Raw genomic sequence first — 19,773 nt, 5'->3', positions numbered from 1 at the left:
CTTGAGTCCAGGTGTAAGAAGAATGTTTTTGAGGGAGAAATACAAGCTGTGGGTAACCATGTACCCTCGGCTCCATTACAGCCTTGTTCCATGAGAAGGGACATGGTCAGAAAAGTCCAGGGATCTTCTTCCTCAAGTTTAAAGGTGTAATGGAAATGCTCAGTCTCATGCTGCCAGTAATGCTGGCATCGTATGCCAGTTCAGCCATGCTCTTCATCTTCATAGGGAACATTTGGGGCAATAGGAAGATAATGGTTATCCAGAGGTTCAAGATGAGGAAAATGATGTTTCTGACTTACTTCCCAGAAGGCAGTGAACATTAAGAGAGTCTCGTTGTCTCTGGCTTTTCAGGTACTTACATAGATGATTTAAGTTGTTTCCAAATAGCACTGTGACTAAAATGGAAGGGACAAATAAGAAACAACTCAAATAGCACATGAGAGAAAGCTCCACACAGTCACAAACATCAGTGAATATTTCATTCTTAATTCTGTGCAAGAATTAATGACAGATTACCTTCTAGCTATTCTGTCTTTATTCTATAGTGAAGTGAAATTTGCTCAGTCATGTCTGACTCTTTGTGACCCCATGGACTGTACAGTACATGGAATTCTCCTGGCCAGAATACTAGAGTGGGTACGTTTCCCTTCTCCAGGGGATCTTCCCAACCCAGGGATTGAACCCAGGTCTCCCGCATTGCTGACGGATTCTTTACCAGCTGAGCCACAAGGGAAGCCGAAGAATACTGGAGTGCGTGGCCTATTCCTTCTCCAGTGGATCTTCCAGACCCAGGAATTGAACCAGAGTCTCCTGCATTGCAGGTGGATTCTTTACCAACTGAGCTATGACATTTATTGAATATCTATCATGTTTTGAATTCTGACTGCAAGGCTAAGGAGGAAGGAGGTAGTATTTGAGCTGCATCTGGAGGAAAATGTAGATTATTGGTGGATGATCAAATTGAGAGATGTCCTTAACAGGCAAGTTTTCTTGTCTGTACATGGGAATGATGATAGAGTTTATCTTATGGAGATTTTATGAAGATAAAAAGAGTAACAAAGGATAGACACATAGATCATAGCTCATACTCAATAAATATTAGCTATTGCTATTATTATTTTTTTCTGGGAAGAGCAACAAGACAAAGATGTATAATATGAACATGGTAACTTATTTGAGGAATAGAGGGCAAGTTTTTGCACAAAAACAGTTTGGATAAGAGAATTGACTGGAGATTAGTTTAAAGAACTAATTGAAACCAGATTGTACTATCTGAAAGAATTTAAATATTGTTCCATGGGAAAAGAGACTCACTGATGAGATGAAGGGGAAACATGAGAGGACAAACATAATGAGATTTATCATTCTAGAAAATTGACAGTCTTATGGTGTCATAGAGGATGATTTAGAGATGGAAGAGACTAGAAACAAGATCAGTTCAGTTCAGTCTGTCAGTCGTGTCTGACTCTTTGCAACCCCATGGACTGCAGCATGCCAGGCTTCCCTGTCCATCACCAACTCCCAGAGCTTACTCAAACTCATGTCTATCGAGTCAGTGATACCATCCAACCATCTCATCCTCTGTCATCCCCTTGTTCTCCTGCCTTCAATCTTTCCCAGCATCGGGGAATAATTCAGTTCTTCGCATCAGGTGACCAAAGTATACAAGATAATCTGCAATAAATAAGAATAAATGAGAGGGAATTAAACTAGGCTAAGGAATATGTAATATAATACAGGATGAATGTTGGAAGTAAATTTAATGGTACTTGGTTCAAAGGGTTAGGAATTTCAAGTGACAAAGATACTTGAAGGTTTCTGGTTGTTGCAGTAGCTGACGTCAGGGGCAATGAACAGACATTTCAGTGAGGTTATAGAGTGAGTGAGGAGAGGCGAATACATCCAATAGAAAGGGTGTGTAAAGAAGGGGCACAAAGGAAAAACTGAGAGATAGTGAGAATGTGAAGAGTTTACGCCAGGAGAGAGTTAAAGGAGCTATTGGAAAAAGGTGGGCATGAGGTTGGAAAGTGCCAAAGATCAGTTGCTAGAATGAGAAAAAGATTGAAAAGTGGCCATTGGATTTGCTACTTGGGAGGTCATTGGTTATCTTTGTGAGGTTGAGAATTGATAAGTGACAAGAGGAAACAACTTGTTAGATCTTGTGATTGTGAATTTTGGGGGCACTTTTTTTTTTTTTTTTGCTGTGTTTGAGCATATATGATACTTTATAAAAACAGAAGTAAAACCATTATTTATATTTGTGCATGAATGTATTTGTATATGTGTTTCTCAGAGATATGGAAAAATAATACTTTGTGGTTAATAGGGCCTACTTCAAGATAATGGGAATTAAAGAGTGGTGGAAAGATATTAGTAATATTTTCATTGTCAACTTTGTATGGTTTCACTGTTTATGAGCATTTCTTTTATAATAAAAATATTCAAAATATGACATTTACTAACAGTTGGTAACTTAAAAAATTAGATTGGTGGCTACCAAAAATTAGATGAATCTTAGTAATAATAATAAAATTGAATATAAATAAGCCACAGAAGAAAATTGGATAATAATATGTATCAAAGCTGTGAGGTGTAGATAACTTCCTAAGCTCAGAAAAAATAAAGATATCTCAAAGGAAGATATTTATTTTCCAGTAAATATTATAAAAATTTTAAAGTTAATTATAAAAACCTCATAACTAAACATGGATGGACCAAACAGTAGATTGGAGAAAGCTGCAGCAAATGTTGCAGAAAGTCTAGTATTTTCAGCACAGAGAGTCAGGAACATATAAACCGTTATCAGATAGGTGAGGGCTTCCAGCAAATTCTGATTCATAATTTCTGCAAACTCTCCATTTTCTCTCTCTATTTTGAAAACTGAGTGGGAGAAATGACCTCTGAGTGTGCTCCCTATGGGGCAGGTTTTAGTACAAGAGAGCAACTGTCTTTTCTTATTGGACTCACCATCCTTCAAGAGTTTTTATTTTTTGACTTGTAGAATGCCAGGTTGGTCTTGCTTCCTCTCTGAATCTTGACACATTTAAAAATAAAATGACTGTACTCAGAATCTTCTCAACTTTCCAAACCCTGTTGACTGGAAAATACGAAAACAAAAGCCTTGTTGCCCTGAACTACCTTTAAGCCACTTTTGAGAAATTCTTATTTATTTATTTAAAATTTTAAACTGGAGGTGAGGATATTCTTGACACAGAGGTTATGCTGTCCTTTGGCTTAGGATGAGCTTTTCTAGCCATTTAAGCTAAACCCAGTATTTTATCCTGGTGTCTGAAATCATAAGAAAGAATATCTAAAACATTTTAAAAAGCAGAAAAACCAAAGACTTGATGATTTCAAGGCTCAAAGTCTCCAGCATTCAGGGGCAGAACAAGACTCAAGGGGACCTTCCAAGACACCTTCTCTGTAATTTAACAGAATGACATAGAATAAAGCTTTACTAATACATTATATAGAAACGTTATCAAGTGGGATTCACATCATCAGTTCAAGCTCTCACTTGCTCGGTATGTAACGTTATCTTTTAGAAGCTGAATGATTTTGGTTCTGATCCAGCCTACCTTTTCCCTTGTGTTTTTGTGTATCCACTTTAGAATGTCACTTGCCTGTTACACATGTTTATCAGGATTTGTACATTCCTTAGTTTTATGCATCTACAAATGTCTTAAGTTCACTTTCTGTACAGGATTTTGATTCTCTACAATTTATCTAGTACAATGCTCACCAGATTGTTGAGGCTAACTTTGGGAGTAGGTGTTAACCTGTTTGCTGGGTCTAAAAGTCTAACATTCTGGTGCTCTGTCCTGTTTTTAAATCTCTCTGCCAGCTTTTTGCTCTCCTACACTCTTTAACAGTATTTAGTAATCCTTGGCTACCCATTAGAATCCCTGGTGAGGGGGATAGATTTTAAAATATATAAATGCTCAGGTCCCACCCCAGACTCATCAGAATCTTTTGGGCTGAGACTTGAGCATCATTATTTTTTAAGTTCCCCCCAGTACTTCTAATGTGGAGGTTGGTTTGAGAAGCATTACTCTAGGGTTAAAAGGGGGAAATCTTTATATTTCTTTTGGTGGGAATTCATTTCCTTGTAGGCTGTCAAAAGTAAATTAACCATCTGATTCTACAGTGCAGTAATATTTATACTACCTGTGTAACTCTATTAAACATCTCCTTAGCAGAAGTAGCTTTTAAAGATAAAACCAGTTATTCCATGCTGGTCTCTGAATCATGCATAAGAACTTTGGAAACATCTGAAAAAGCAGGGAAGCCAAAAACTTGATGATTTCAGGGCTCAAAGTCTAAAGCATTCATGGCCAGAATGAGACTCAGAGATCTTCCATGATGGTTTCTCTGCATGTAATTTAACAGAGACATAGGGTGAACAAAGCTTTACTAAAATGAAGTTCTTAGTTCATGGATATGTATATTTAAGAATTTCACATTCAGTATTTTGTAGGCTGGAAGCTAGCATTAAAATTGGGCTTCTAATTACAGTTACTGGTAAGCTGATTCTCATGGGGTGGATAGAGATCTGTCATCCATATTACGTTGATGGAGAAGGAGTGATAGACTTTTTATTCTAGAGCAGGGATTTTTATGTTGGATTTTGACCTACAGAATTTCTGAGAGATTGCAGTTTCTCTGTTGTATATTTCTCCAATCCCTACATGTAGGGGTTTGAAGGTGACACACCACCTCCTATCTTCATGCAGAGTGACAGGTTAAAGCTTTCTAAGCAATGCTTGATTCACACCCCTTATAGGGCAGGCTAGTGTGCTTGTAGCATCTCTTTTTCCAAGCTGTTGTGTATAGAGCCAGAGGCTGGACTCTGAGGGACAGTGCCTCACTGGAAACAGAATCAGATCCAAGATTGGCCATAAAAGCAAGAAACTGGGATGAGGATAGATTTAGAAGCCTCAAGTGCAATTTTGGGTCCAACTCTAAGACCAGCAAAGTTCATTGAACTGGGAAAAATGAGAGGTGCACAATGAGTGACTGTAAAGTAGTTTTGAAATTTCTGGTGATGAAGATCAGTGATTCTAATTTTTGACATCATGCCAGGTATCTCTATAGCGAATATTATTTACTGCTGGCTCAGATGGGATGGATACTGAAATAACCCTAGAACTGTTGTGTTTGAATGGCTTGGTACAGTCCGGAAGTATTGGTATTGTTTATGCAATGAACAGTTTGGCTCGTTTCTACTTTTGGCTATTGTGAATAATGCTTCTATGTATAAGTTTCTTTTGGGTATATACCTAGGAATGGAATTGCTGAGTTATACAGTAACTAAGTTTAACCCTATGTTGAGAAACTACCAAACTATTTTCCAAAGTGACTTTTTTACATTTCCAACAGTACTGTATGAGGATTCTAATTTTTATACATCCTTGCTAGCACTTGTTATTGTCTTTTTGATTGTAGACACCCTTGATTTTGCTACTCTTAAAGCCAAGTATATGGTGGTTAAAACCCCAACTCTTTTGTGACCCCACGGACTGTAGTCTGCCAAGCTCTTCTGTCCATGGGATTTCCAAGGCAAGAATACGGGAATAGGTTGCAATTTCCTTCTCCAGGGGATCTTCCTAACTCAGAGATTGAACCCATATCTCCTGCATTTGCAGGATTCTTTACTACTGAGTCATCAGGGAAGCCCCTTACAACCCTTGTGTGGGTGAGTTGTTCAGTCGTGTCCAATTCTTTGCAACCCCATGGAGTATAGCCTTCCAGGCTCCTCCATCTGTAGAATTCTCCAGGCAAGAATACTGGAGTGGGTTGTCATTCTCTTCTCCAGGGGATCTTCCTGACTCAGGAATTGAACTTGGATCTCCTGCACTGTGGGCAGATTCTTTACCGTCTGAGCCACCAAGGAAGTATGACCCTTTAGGTTTTCACAGTTGGGTTTTACAAATAACAGGCCAAAAAATTGTCTACTTTGAAATTTGCTGTTGCAATGGAAAGTTTTAGCTTATGCTGTTTTAGCCTTTATAAAATAAGATGAGAATCTTCTTATTCTTCGCAATAGGAGAATCTTTATAGCAAAACAAGGTAGACTGTACAAGATATATCAACTCTGAATGAACTCCATGAATGAAAATTAATTCATCCAAGAATGAGAAGCCGCTGGCACAGTGAGCTCCCAGCATTCTGAGAACCCAGGCTGTTTGGTAAAGCATGGGCCAAATCCTTGCGGTTGTTTGTCTGAGGATACAAGAGGTCAACTCAGCTCTCAAAGGGCTTCCTCTTGAAAGATGAAAAATATGATTGGCAGGAGTATGGAAAAGTGCCAAGATTGAGAGCAGAACTGGCTCCTGATTCTAAGACCAAATCCTGACCTCTGGATCAGGACACGAGAACAAGAGGGCTCTGTATTGCTAGTGTGGGATATAAGGGCCTGCTCTGTCCCAGGCTGATGATTCTTGTGCTGCAGGTAACATCTGGCAGCAGGAATGGGAGACAAGCCTGCAGCTGCTAAGCGTCAGCTTTCCCAGAATCACATGGGCAGTGGAGTCCTAACCCTCCCAGTGCTCACATCCTCACCCGCTGCGGCCATCCCTCAAACGTTAACCCTTCTTGCCTTATTTGTTCCCATGCTTGCTTGCTTGCTGTCAGTATAGTGTGGTTCTCTTGCATGATTCAAGTTCATTCTACTTTCCTCTCCTTCCCAAACCTTTCCTGGGTGCCCTCTGAAATATTCATTAGTTACTTGACAAACTCTGGTCTTTTTAATCTCTCTCTCTCTTTTTGGCTGCGTCCCATGGCAGGAGCAACCAAGGAATAAATCCTTAGTTCCCTGACCAAGGATTGAACCTGCTCCCTTGGCAGTGAAAACACAGAGTCCTAACCACTAGACCACCAGGGAATTCCCTCCCTGACATTTTAAACTCTAATGACTCGGATACCCATTCCAGGACCACAGCTTAGCCTCATCATCACACCTAACCTTCCCGTCTCTTTAGCTTATATTCTAACTCACAGTTTGCTATAATCTTTCATTCAGCCTCTCTCTCTCTTAGTTAGGATTTGTGCCTGTTCTTTGGCCTCATTTTGCACCTACTTTCTCTAAACCAAAAATATTTAATAGTGGGGAAAAAAGCAAGGCTTTGTTTAAATCTTGTGGGGTTTAAACCTATGTTTATTATTCACTGGCCATCTTTATTTCCCATCTGTTAGTTCTTCTCCCATCTCTATTTCCCACCTGTCAGAGTTCTCCTCTGAGTAATTTATCTCAGGTAGGATCAATGTGGGGCCTCTGCATCCCCGAGAATGCATTTCTGTTACTTCCACACATGCCATGTTGTCTATATGCGGATTTCTTTTTATTGTGTTTTCCCCAAAACCTGAAAAAAAAAAGTTGCATAGTGCTTATTGCTGTATCAGTCTGGGGCCAGAGTGAGTATTCTTTCTTGCTATCTAGTAAATGGTAGTAGTTAGTGTTTTTCTCATTTAGTTTTTCTGGTTTCTTAGGGAAAATCCACATGGTTCTGTTGAGCTTCATTCTCTGCCAGCTTTGACCTCTCCCCACGCCCGCCAGTCACTGAAGATAGTGACTGTTTCTCACATGGGATCCTGACTCAACCAGGGCCAGCTGGAACTCCCTTGAGATTGATATAATGAGTTGGAAGACAGAATTTTTTCTGTTCGGGTTGGTTAGGAAGCATTGTGAGTCTGGGGTTACTGAGGGTACTGGCAGCTCTCTCTCTCTAGATCATGTGTTATATCTGTTTGTCTGTCTTACAATCAGTCAATCATGTCTACATTACCTGTCTACCTATCTATCTAGCTTTTAGTCACCAGTGAATCTACACATCCATCTGCCTACCTACCTGTAGATATATCTAGATAGATAGGTAGATAGATGTAGAGAGGGAGATTGAAAAAGGATGAGTATGAATATGAAGGCAAGCAGAGACACACAGAATTGAGAAATGGAAAGAGGAAGATAGCTCAGAAGATACCACGTGGGACCTAATTCAGTTGACTGTGAAACCAAATTCATCTTGGACTTCCCAGAACTTCCCAGATTGCATGAATCAAAACTTTTATTTTTTACTTAAGTTAAATTTTTTTCTTAAGATAATCTGACTTTCTTTCACTTGTAGTTGAGGGACTTCGGATCAGTGGGAATGAATCTACTTTTCCCCTTTGAATATTTGTGGGGTTCTTTTTCCTATTCATGAAGTTTAAAAATGTCTGCAGATTATGATTGAGATATCTCTTTAGTAGATTTGCTTGAATCTGTAAAATCAATCACAACACTTTTTTTCTGTTATATTGCTTAATACTGCTTTTGTTCTGTTTGTTCTTTGCTCCATATGTTGAGTATATCAGCCTGGTGATTTAGATTTGTCATTTCTTGATATTTTGACTTGTTAATCTTTTTCTCTGAAGTCTGAGAAAATGTCTATTGCTTTCTTCCATGTCACGAATTTGATTTTATATATATATAAATATATATTTTCTAAGTATATACATATATTTAAAAATTGTAGTATCATTGATTTGCAATGTTGTATTAGTTTCTGGTGTACAACAAAGTGATTCATATATGTGTGTGTATATATATATGTACATATATATATATATATATATACTCTTTTTCATATTCTTTCCCATTATGGTTTATTACCAAATACCGAATATAACTCCCTGTGCTATGTAATAAGATCTAGTTTATCTAGTTTATATATAGAAGTTTGTGTCTGCTAATCCAAAACTCCTAATTTATCCCTCCCACACCCCTTTCCCCTTTGGTAACCATAAATTTGTTCTTTGTCTATGAGTCTTTCTGTTTTGCAAATAAATTCATTTGTATCATATTTTAGATTCTACATAAAAGTAATATCATATGGTGTTTGTCTTTCTATTTCTGACTTACTTCACTTAGCATGATAATCTCTATGTCCATCCATGTTGCTGCAGATGGCATTACTTCATTCTTTTTTATGGCTGAGTAGTATTCCATTGTGTGTGTGTGTGTGTGTGTGTGTATACACCACATCTTCTGTATCAATTCATCTGTTTATGGATATTTAGGTTGCATCCATGTCCTGGCTATTGTAAATAATGTTGCTATGAAAATTGGGATGCATCTACTTTGTATTTGTTGGCCTTAATCACTTCCAGAGAAAGTTTATCTTATATTATTTTCCCCCTACATTATGGCTGTATTAAATTCAGATTTTTAAAACATTTTCTGCCAGTTTCTCAGCCTCTGCTTTTGAGGCTGTAAGCATTAATTAGTCTATATTTTCTTAAATTTGTAGAAAGCACCAGGAAATTCATCTGAAGTTTTTCTTCCTGTTATAAATCTTTTTCAAATGCATATGCTTCCTCTGCAGAATATTTTCATATTCATAGATTCATATATTTCATAGGCCCCTTTTTTTCTTCTGTTTATCTTCTCAAATAAAGACAGATCTGTTTACTTTTGGTGTTTACCTGTTTAACCCAAAACAGGGTGACTGAATTATCCTTTGATCTCTTCTCTATATATCTGTTGATGATGATAATAATTTTAAGCTGGAGGACTGATGGCATATATTTACACTGGGTGCTGACTCACTTCAGTCATGCCTGACTCAGTGTAACCCCATGGATTGTAGCCCTTCAGACTCTTCTGTCTGTGGGATTCTCCAGGCAAGAATACTGAAGTGGGTTGCCATTTCCTACTCCAGGGGATCTTCCCGACCCAGGGATCAAACCCACATCTCTTGTGTCTCCTGCATTGGCAGGTGGGTTCTTTACCACTCTCACCACCTGGGAAGCCCTATATTTACATTACCAGCACATTAAGATGAGAAGAAAAGGAGCAGGGTCCTGGACTATCACATGGGTAAGAATTTAGTGTTATTCATCACCTTCTTTCTCTGAAGCTGACTCTTTGTGCACAGCTCTCCACAGGCATGGCTCTCGCTGTCCTCCATTCTTGCTCTGCTTCCCAGGGCTTCAGAAAGAAGGCATGCCTCCCTGGGGAGAAGTCTTGCCACACTGCCTGCTCCTGCTTGGTGGAATATGAGCATGGTGCCCGGGATCTCCTTGAGAAGCTGCTTTTGAATAGCGCTGGCCCACAGCCACAGCTGTGATTCTAACGAGTGCTCCCTTCTGTTCCCTGCTGTCCTCCTCCCAGCCCTTTCCCCTCCACACTTGTGAGTGTTAGTAGGGCTCTGCCAGAATGTTGTTTACTTTCTTTTTTTTTTCTCATTAGAGGACTGTAAATGTTGTCCCTAGATTTTATTGTCTTTCTGTCTGGTTTTATCAGAATCATTTGGAAGCCATATAAAAGCATCCTTCTTAATTTTTAGCACGAATGCAGGGGTTCTTTCATACTTATGTTCCTTTTCACGAATGCAGGGGTTCTTTCATACTTATGTTCCTTTTCTCATTTTGCTTGGGTTGGGAGTAAAAGAGGAAACTTGGGTGTGGTTTTTCTGAGGATCTCTTACATCTGTGCCCTCTTTATTCCCTTTCCACTTCTCCTGCCTCATCTCATATTTGATCATGTATCTTGCAGCAGCTTTCTTTCTAGAATCCCCCTGCTGTGTCTTCCTACCTCTTTTCTGGCACCGCTCTCCTGGTGTTGGCACTCGGTAAGAAAGGGGCTTGGCTCTAGAAGATATTTAGTTGTATTAAAATTGTGTTCAATTTTGAGTACTCGTAAGCAACTCTACTGTAGCTTAAGCAGAAAACAAAAGGTCCAGGGTGGTCTGTCCAGGACTGGTAGGGTGACTCAGTGATGCCGACAGGTGCAGCTCCTGCTGTCTCTCCGCCTTGCTGCTTTCTGTGAGGTCTGCTGTATCTCTGGGCCCTGCATGTCTCCCAGGAGGGAGCGGGGGAGAGGAAGAGGCAGCACAAGAGACTTCCGCCTTCTTTTCTTTGGTTGGAGTGTGTCTCCTGCCACACTCCTGATTGCTGGGAGGCAGAGGAAGGGAGTCATTACCTTTTTCAGACTCTGCAGCAGAGGCAGGCCAAGAGAAAAGGGCTGGGAAAAAGAGGTGGGTGAGCTAAATTCTGTGTTGGCCACCTTCCTTGTTCCCAACACCTGTTGGTCAGAAGAAACTCTCCTGCCCATTCATACCTAGGGCCTCAGAATGTTGTTTTTATAGAAAGGAAAATATCGATTGCAGGGGGAGTGGCTGTAAGTGGGCATTTATTCTTATCCTCATCTCCCACCCCCTAGACATCTGTTTCTCCAAACTAGAGAATATTGGGGTTTTCCCTTGATTTTCTTCCATTTTTTTCCATTCCACTGCACAATTCTTTCAACAGTGACATATGGATGCAATAGTTGTGGACGTGTACTGTGAGGCTGGAAATTTTCCACGGACTACTTTTGTTCAATAATTGTGCTTCCTTTTAAAAAAAAATTATAGTCTGTTTTACGGAGGGGAGATTTGTAAATACATATGATGTCACCAGCTCTCCCAGAAGTGTCTTTGGTGTTTTGTTCTGTTTGGTGGGGGGTGGGTAGGGTTTGCAGGATGAAGATGATGGTATGGGTTCAGATAGGAACCTGAACCAGGTCTTCAGGTTCCTGGAGTCTCTCATTTCTTGTCACCCAGAGGCCCTACTTATTTATATTTCATCTTTTACCCTGCCTGCTTTGGCTGTTCCTCGGCATTTTGGGCCACTCCAGACATTAAGTGGCTTTTTCCATTTCTTTTGTGTCTCAGTGGCCACAGCAGGTTCACAGTTGCAGGCCAACTGTGGAGAAGGTCAGGAAATGCTAATGGGACATTTAGCAGCAAGTGTTCCTGCTTAACTTTCCATGGAAAACAAAATCAAACTGACAGAGGGAAAAATTCAGTTCTGTCTTAATGTTGAAACGGTCCCAAGTTAGGACTGTGTGATACATTAGTCATTTATAGATATAATTTCATAAGTGACAGGGAGTAATAGATCATTTTGGCCTGTGTCACCAGACACATTCCCTACTGAGTACTTCTTTTGTAACACATAAGGTGGAATCTGAATGTGCTTAAATGCAGTAAAATGTGTACATTAGAATTATGGTGAAAATTTGAACTTGAATTTTGAGAATTAATGTATAATTTCATGATGTGTGCCACTACAACTGTAATTCAAAAGACTTAATCCACCTGCTTATGAAGAAATATCACTGCCTATAAATACTGCTAGGTGTTCTTGTTATTCTTCTTCATCTGTATGATAAGGTGAAAATATCAAGTGTCTTAGGGTTAGAAAAACTCAAAGTGTGAGTCCTGGATCTCACATTTACTGACAGTGAATTCAGAGAAATTCCTTGGCTCCTGATTCTCAGTTTTACTGTCTACAGAATGGTGAAAGTGACATATTTCAGATTTGGAAGTCTCACATGGCAGGATGTAGTCTGCAAATTGCAAAGCATTATGTATATGTAAGTACATACTAGTTTGTAAACTGCTTTTACTTGTAACAAACTACAATACACTTTCTAAGCGGATACGTGGTATTTCATTATGCTGCTGCTGCTGCTAAGTCTCTTCAGTTGTGTCCGATTCTGTGCGACCCCATAGACGGCAGGCCACCAGGCCCGGCCGTCCCTAGGATTCTCCAGGCAAGAACACTGGAGTGGGTTGCCATTTCCTTCTCCAATGCATGAAAGTGAAAAGTGAAAGTGAAGTCGCTCAGTCGTGTCTGACTCTTAGTGACCCCATGGACTGCAGCCTACCAGGCTCCTCTGCCCATGGGATTTTCCAGGCAAGAGTACTGGAGTGGGGTGCCATTTCATTATATAGGTGGACAAAACATTTAGGTTGTTATATATCTGTATCTGTTTTACATATATGTGTGTATCTAACTCTATATGTCTGTCTGTCTATATACACACACACATACATACAAAGAAGCTTTCCAATATACAATATAGTATTGTTAACTGTGGCTTCCCTATTTTGCTGGTGGTTCAGATGGTAAAGAATCTGCTTAAGATGTTGGAGATGTGGGTTCAATTCATGGGTTGGGAAGATCCCCTGGGGCAGGGATGGCTACCTACTCCAGTATTCTTGCCTGGAGAATTCCATGGACAGAGGAGCCTTGTGCTCTGTAATCCGTGGGGTCACAAAGAATCACAGTCCATGGGGTTGGAAAGAGTCGGACATGACTGAGCAACTAACACACACACACACACACACACACATGCACGCGCGCACACACACACATTGTTAACTGTAGTCACCATGCCATACACTTTATCCTCAGAATTTATCTTGTAACTGAAAGTTTTTACCTTTTGACCACCTTCACCCAGTTCCCTCACTCACTGCCTGCCTCTGGCAACTGTTAATCTTTTCTCTGTATCCGTGAATTCAGTTTTTGTTTGTATTTAGATTTCATATGTAAGTGTATATAGTATTTTTATGTGTTGTTCCAATTCATTGTGATGATCACTTATTGTTTGAATGATCATAAGAAACTTTTTGTGATAAAAGCTCACTCCTAACTTCTACAATGAAAATAAGTACTACAAATAAGATAAAAAGGCCAAAGGCTGACTGGCAGAATCTCTTTATGGCATACATGGCAAATAGGTTAATTTCTTTAATACACAAAGAGCTTTTAAATAAATCAACAAGAAAAGCTGAAAACTGTAATATAATTTAGGTAAAGAACATGAGTCAGCAATGTATGGAAAAACCCTAAACAGATGGCAGACGTGAAAAGATACTCATTTCTTTTACTTTTAAAGAAATGAAATTTAAATCAGAGTTCTTTTTTCCTTTATTATATTCAGTCAGTTCAGTTCAGTCGCTCAGTAGTGTCCGACTCTTTGCGACCCCATGAATCGCAGCACACCAGGCCTCCCTGTCCATCACCAACTCCCGGAGTTCACTGAGACTCACGTCCATCGAGTCAGTGATGCCATCCAGCCATCTCATCTTCTGTTGTCCCCTTCTCCTTCTGCCCCCAATCCCTCCCAGCATCAGTCTTTTCCAATGAGTCAACTCTTCGCATGAGGTGGCCAAAGTACTGGAGTTTCAGCTTTAGCATCATATTATATTAGTAAAGATTAAAAAGTTGGAAAATATATTTGAGAATATATGAAAATAGACACTCCATAGATATTTAAATTGGTGTGACTTTTTTGGAGTCAATTTTGTAATATCTTAAAACATTTCAATGCAAACCTGGACCTATTATTCTCCTTTCCAGGATTTTATCCTACAAAAGCACCTGATGAACATAAAAAGATAGCAGTAGATATGTCACTCTGACATGTGTGCATAAGTGTGTGTCAATGAAACAAATAACTGTGTAAACAAAATATAATCTGTAAACTACCTGTATCGCCTGTATATGTCTCAATGTGGTGCTGCTCAAATTTATGTATATTCAAGAAAAGGAATTTTATATAGCAACTAAAAAGTGGACTGATCTCTGATATGCTGATAACTAAAAAAAGCAAGTTCAGACTTGGTTCAGACTTGTTTTTATGCTTTTATGCATTTATGTCACAAGTTATATACCATAAGTAGGAAAACGTTCTTGTATATTCATAGACAACTTCTGATAGAATGAATAAGAAATTATTAACAGTGATTACCTTCTGGGAGTTAGATTGAAGTAAGTGAAGGAAGAGAGGAAGAATTTACTTTTTATTCTGTTAGCTTCTGTACCTTTGGAATTCGTTCCCCTCCCAATAATATTTTTTTATGAAAAACTTCAAACATACAGGATATTTAAAAAAGACTGGACAGTGAAAATGAATAAATTCACCACCTAGATGCTGTAATGAATATTTGCTGTAATAGCTTTATCACTAAATTAAAAACAAGGATGATGAATTATTTTTATAAATTTAGTAATTAGAGCTTAGCAGGAAGAGTATATTAGAGTAATTAGATAGCAAAATCAAAAAAATGCATAAATCTGCTAGAAGAGAAAACTAAATGGGATAATGTGATAAATATAAGGAGTTTTTAGGAGCACAAACTTCAAGGTAACAATTCTGTGCAAGAGGAGAGGCAGAGGCTCTGGACCTTAGGAGGGGTTTCCTGCCTGCAGTTCTTCAGACCTGAGATCAAGGGAGGATGATCTCAGAGAAGAGAAAGCTCCAAGCAGGTAGCTTTTGGCTCACCTCTAAGCCTCTTCTCAGACGAGCCAGATGGTAGTCAGCAGGGAAACTTGCTAAAAAGCATTTGACCCTCACAAACCGTATCTTTGTGTGTGGAAATGAAAGACTTTAACAAAAGCGTAAACCAGTGGATCTGATTTGGATCTGAATGAGACCTGGAGAGGAGAATTTAGTTTTGTTTTGTCTTGTTTTTTAAACATCCTAGTTATTCAACACTGAGCTACTGCTCTGTGCGTAAACCTTGATTCAGTAAAAAAGAGTTGAAGTCCAGAAATCTGAATTTTTAACAAGTACCCGGTGACTTCATTGCAGGTAGGTATTGCAAAATATTGTCCTTTTCTAAGGAGGGGGCTTCTTTAGCCCCCATGAAGATCTAGCTACTCCAAGAGTCTGCACATTTCTTTGCCAGGAATGTCTATCCTCTCCAAAGCCTCTCACTCATTTTCTAAATGAACTTAATCACTAAACTCCTAAGGAGCAAACACAAAGGGCTTTATCTTTTGGTAAATGATCTCATCCAAGGTGTTGGAAATCAACCTAGATGGGGGTCTAGAAAGAGGAGATTGTTATATTTTAACTTCCTAACCGTTCAATGTTTACACTCCGCATAAACATCACGGGGCATCTGATGCCATCTTCTCTAACTTCTGTTTACTGGGTCATTCTGACACATGTGGTTTAGTTCTCTAAAAGTCTCCAACTCTCTCCTGGTGTTTTTCGTTGGCAGCTTCTTCCTACTGTTATCAGAGTATTTGAATTCTCATCAATTTTCTTGTGACTTTTGTGGAATGCACTTGGTAGAGCAGCAGCTGTTCCATCTTCTACTTAGAACAGGTTTTCTTCCCCTGAAGGATTAATAGGGAAGCAAACTATTTGCAGTTGCTTCACTCCACCTCTGACAGTTCTTTAACCCCATGAGAAAGAAGAATCTAAGAGTTTCTCATTCTTTCTCAGCATGACAATTGTCATGAGTTCTTCCTTGTCATTCTTCATATCTTCTCTTTTCTTAGCCAGTGTAAACTGAGGAATTTGTTTCTATGGTGACCATCAACCTAAAGAAAACATGCTGTACCAAGGAATGAGTAATTTATTTTTATTATTATTATTTTTAATACAACAAACATTTCTTGAGCTCTTTCTGTGCATTGTGCTAAATGCCAGAGACATGGGTGTAAAAGCAGATAGTAGCAGCCAAGTCTCCAGAAAACCTTGACAACTCCAGGTTGAGAGCATCCCATATAATGAGGAAACAACATAATTAAAGGTCTGGGAGTGAATCTGTACAATGGAGACTATTCAGATATGACTAGGATACATGGTTCTTGGTGAGAAATAAGAGATTCTTTGAAGACTTTGTGCTGCTGTCAAAAATCTGAATATCACTCAATAGGAAATTATTTCTTAATTAAAAAATTAAGATATGGAGAACACAGCATTCTAGTGTAAAAACACAATAAATAAAATAATACTGCTGTTTTCTTTTTAAATCATTTAGGTGAGGACATAGTTAGAATTGTAAACACAGCCACAGATTGGATATGGGAGTCAAATGCGAAGAGGAGGTCATGTTCACCCCAAGGTTGGTGTCTAGATGATTTAGGGGGTGATCTAAGGTTGGTGTCTAATGAAATAAGGTTTGGAAAGAAAGCTAATAATTTCATTTGTTAATAATTTGGGGGGAATGCTCAGGGAATTGTTTGTAGACCAAAGGGAGTTAGTTCCTTATAGAAACAGGAGTTTCTCAAGGCACAGTGGAGAGCCTTACAGATGGGAGGCATGGAAGAGGGAAGAGTAGGGAGCAACTAGGGAAGGATGAAAAGAGAGACTGGGTTATTTCAGTGTAATGTTCAGTAGTGAAGAAGGAGGGGCTTGGGTGCAAGCCTGGATGGAGGGTGTGGAAAGATCACAGCTGAATTTGTTGAACTCTAGCCACAGTGTTCCTGGTGGAATGTTGACTTGCTGGCCTCTGTAGAGTTCTTTGCCTCCCAGGTGCTGGGCACAGTTGCTCAAAGTAGCTCCTGCAGGGAGGGTCAAGGGGTCAGGAAGGAGGGTGGTCAGAGGAGAGAGCTGGAGATACCGGCCTCTGCAGAATGCTCTTATTTTTCTTGGCATTTGACAGGTGGTCTAGATGGAATCTAGCTGGGAGCCAAGCCAGTCAACAGATTCCCTTAATGGTTCTCACCACCCCCGCAAGGGCCTCCCTTGTTCAAGGCATCTCTTCTTCACAGTATTTTAGTGGTCATTCTACTTGAGTGTTTATTTGCTAAATGACATTTTAAAGAAATAAATATAATGCCTATTTCAATAAAAGTAGTTTCTGAAAATGCCAGATCGGTTTACCTAAAGAAAATTTAATGTTATTATGAATTATAGATATTCCACACTATTTTTTTTAGGACTTGGGGGGTACCTAACTCATTACATGATTTAGAGAATCTTTTTTTTTGATGTCTGAGTTTAAGAAGTAAATTTTCAAAAATCTTGTTTGCATGAAGGTAAATTTCTAATACAAGATTATTGATTGGCTTAGAAAATCATATAACATGAATATAATACACTCATGATAATAAACAAATACTTTATCACCATGGATTCCAAGCAAAATCATTATCATATCCCAAATAAGTACCAGCTGTTCAGAACATCATAGAGGGGGATGGGAGAATTCATGCTTAATTAATCATTTCCTTGGTTAGAAAACAAAATCTTCAAACAAAGAGAACATTATATCTACAAGACACCAGCATTGCTAAGATTCCACCCACAGTAAGGCCAGTCAACATAAAGCCAAGCCTTTCACTGGATTTTGAATTGCTTGTATAAACTTGGAAAATTACAACAGAGAGTAAAGGAGATTGTGTCCAGATAACAAGTCAAAAGACTGGTCTGCTTCCTTTTCTATGTCCTGTCCTCTCTCTGCCCTGCTGCCCTCTCCCGGTGCCTCCTCCCCTGCCCCTCCGCCCACCTGCCTACCCTGAGCATGCCAACTGGGGCTCTCGTCTTTAGTTCCTTTGCATACAGATTGCCATCAAATCCTATTTCTTAAAAATATCATCTATGTGACTCTTCAGTATACGTTTCAATCAAACTTCAAAACCTCATAGAGTGAGCAGTTTAATAAGCGTTTGAAGTTATTGAATCCCAGGCACTGTCGTATTTTTCTCTTTATAACGACCTTCCAATAAGCTGTTATTATGAACGTTATCATCACCGATTCCCAGATAGGGTAACTGGCCTTACAGCAGTAGCTCTCGGCCCATCACCTGGGAACTTATACAACTATCAGTACTCAGGCTCCCATCCATCTGGACCAGTTAAATCAGAAACCCTGAAAGTGGAACCTGCGCCTCTGTATTTTTTTAAAGTTCTCCAGGTGAATACAATGTGTGGTGAAGTTTAGAACTACTGACTTTTAGAACAGTTAATTAACCAGCAGAGGGTCCCAAGGCTGATTGATGGAGTTGGATTTAGAACTAGGTTTGTTAGATTTCGGAGTCTCATCTTCTTTCTTAAAAAATAATTTTATTTATTTACTTATGGCTGTGCTAGGTCTTTGTTGCTGGGTGGGCTTTTTTTCTAGTTGCATTGAGCAGTGGCTACTGTTTAGCTGTGCTGCACAGACTTCTTATTGCGATGGCTTCTCTTGTTGCAGAGGATGGGCTTGCAGAGGTGGGGCGTGGAGCTTCCATAGCTGTGACACGTGGGCTCAGTAGTTGCAGCTCCCGGGCTCTAGAGCTCAGGGTCAGTAGTTGTGGGGTAGGGGCTCAGTCCGGAGAAGGCAATGGCACCCCACTCCAATACTCTTGCCTGGAAGATCCCATGGATGGAGGAGCCTGGTGGGCTGCAGTCCATGGGGTCGCTAAGAGTTGGACACGACTGAGCGACTTCACTTTCACTTTTCACTTTCCTGCATTGGAGAAGGAAATGGCAACCCACTCCAGTGTTCTTGCCTGGAGAATCCCAGGGACGGGGGAGCCTGGTGGGCTGCCCTCTATGGGGTCGCACAGAGTCAGACACGATTGAAACGACTTAGCAGCAGCAGCAGCAGGGGCTCAGTTGTTCTGAGGTATACGGGATCTTCCCGCATCAGTGATTGAACCTGTGTCTTCTGCATTGGCAGGAAGATTCTTTACCATGAGTGCCACCTAGGAAGCTCATCTTGATTACTATAGATTTATAATAAGTCTTGATATCTGGTCAAGCAAGTCCTCCCAACTTTTTCAAGAATATTTTGGGTATTTTTAGATCTTTTTTTTTTCCATAAAATCTTTTTATTTCCATAAAATCAGCTTCTTAACTCTCACAATGAAACCTGCCGGATTTTGATTGAGTTTGCAATAAGTCTATCAGTCAACTTGGAGAAGTTTGTATCTTTACAATTATAAGTTTTTAAATCCATAACATGGTACATCTCTCTATTTAAACTAGTTTTAATTAATTAAATGAAATTCAATTCACTATTTAAAATAGTTTTAATTTCATAGCTCTTAAGAAATTTGTGGAACTTTCTCTATACATTTTTATGTCTTTTGAGTTAATCCTATGTCCTTCATGTACATGAAATGCTGTCTGTTTAAAGTGTTAACTGTATAAACTTAATTTTAGTCTTCCCTGATGGCTCAAGTGGTAAAGAATGTGCCCGCAATGCAGGAGACTCAGGAGACATGGGTTTGATCTCT

General features: G+C 39.4%; 1 protein-coding gene and 1 long non-coding RNA gene across 10 annotated transcripts in view; one reads left to right on the top strand and one right to left on the bottom strand.

Annotated features, from left to right (window-relative positions):
- Positions 1-5,870: 5,870 nt before the first annotated feature.
- The window catches only part of LOC112583974, a 127,680-nt gene continuing 113,777 nt past the window's right edge, over positions 5,871-19,773 (top strand). Inside the window, exons 1-3 of one of the 9 annotated variants that reach the window (XR_006550156.2) lie at positions 14,066-15,406; positions 16,590-16,673; positions 17,214-17,412. Coding sequence is in view for 6 of the 9 variants with exons in the window: in XM_044940433.2 (XP_044796368.2) it covers positions 7,263-7,413; positions 16,590-16,673 (235 nt within the window). In the remaining 3 variants the exon portion in view is untranslated. The other 8 variants (XR_006550158.2, XM_044940433.2, XM_045165162.1 and 5 more) reach the window with 8 other exon arrangements.
- LOC123332951 lies at positions 16,661-18,203 on the bottom strand. The gene is made up of 2 exons (XR_006550160.2): positions 18,068-18,203; positions 16,661-17,112 (listed from the first exon to the last, which is right to left on the bottom strand). It is a non-coding gene; the product is annotated as an uncharacterized LOC123332951 (long non-coding RNA).

This window comes from Bubalus bubalis, chromosome 3, assembly GCF_019923935.1.
Source record: "Bubalus bubalis isolate 160015118507 breed Murrah chromosome 3, NDDB_SH_1, whole genome shotgun sequence".
NCBI lineage: Eukaryota > Metazoa > Chordata > Mammalia > Artiodactyla > Bovidae > Bubalus > Bubalus bubalis.
This window is presented reverse-complemented; position numbering and strand designations above follow the sequence as displayed.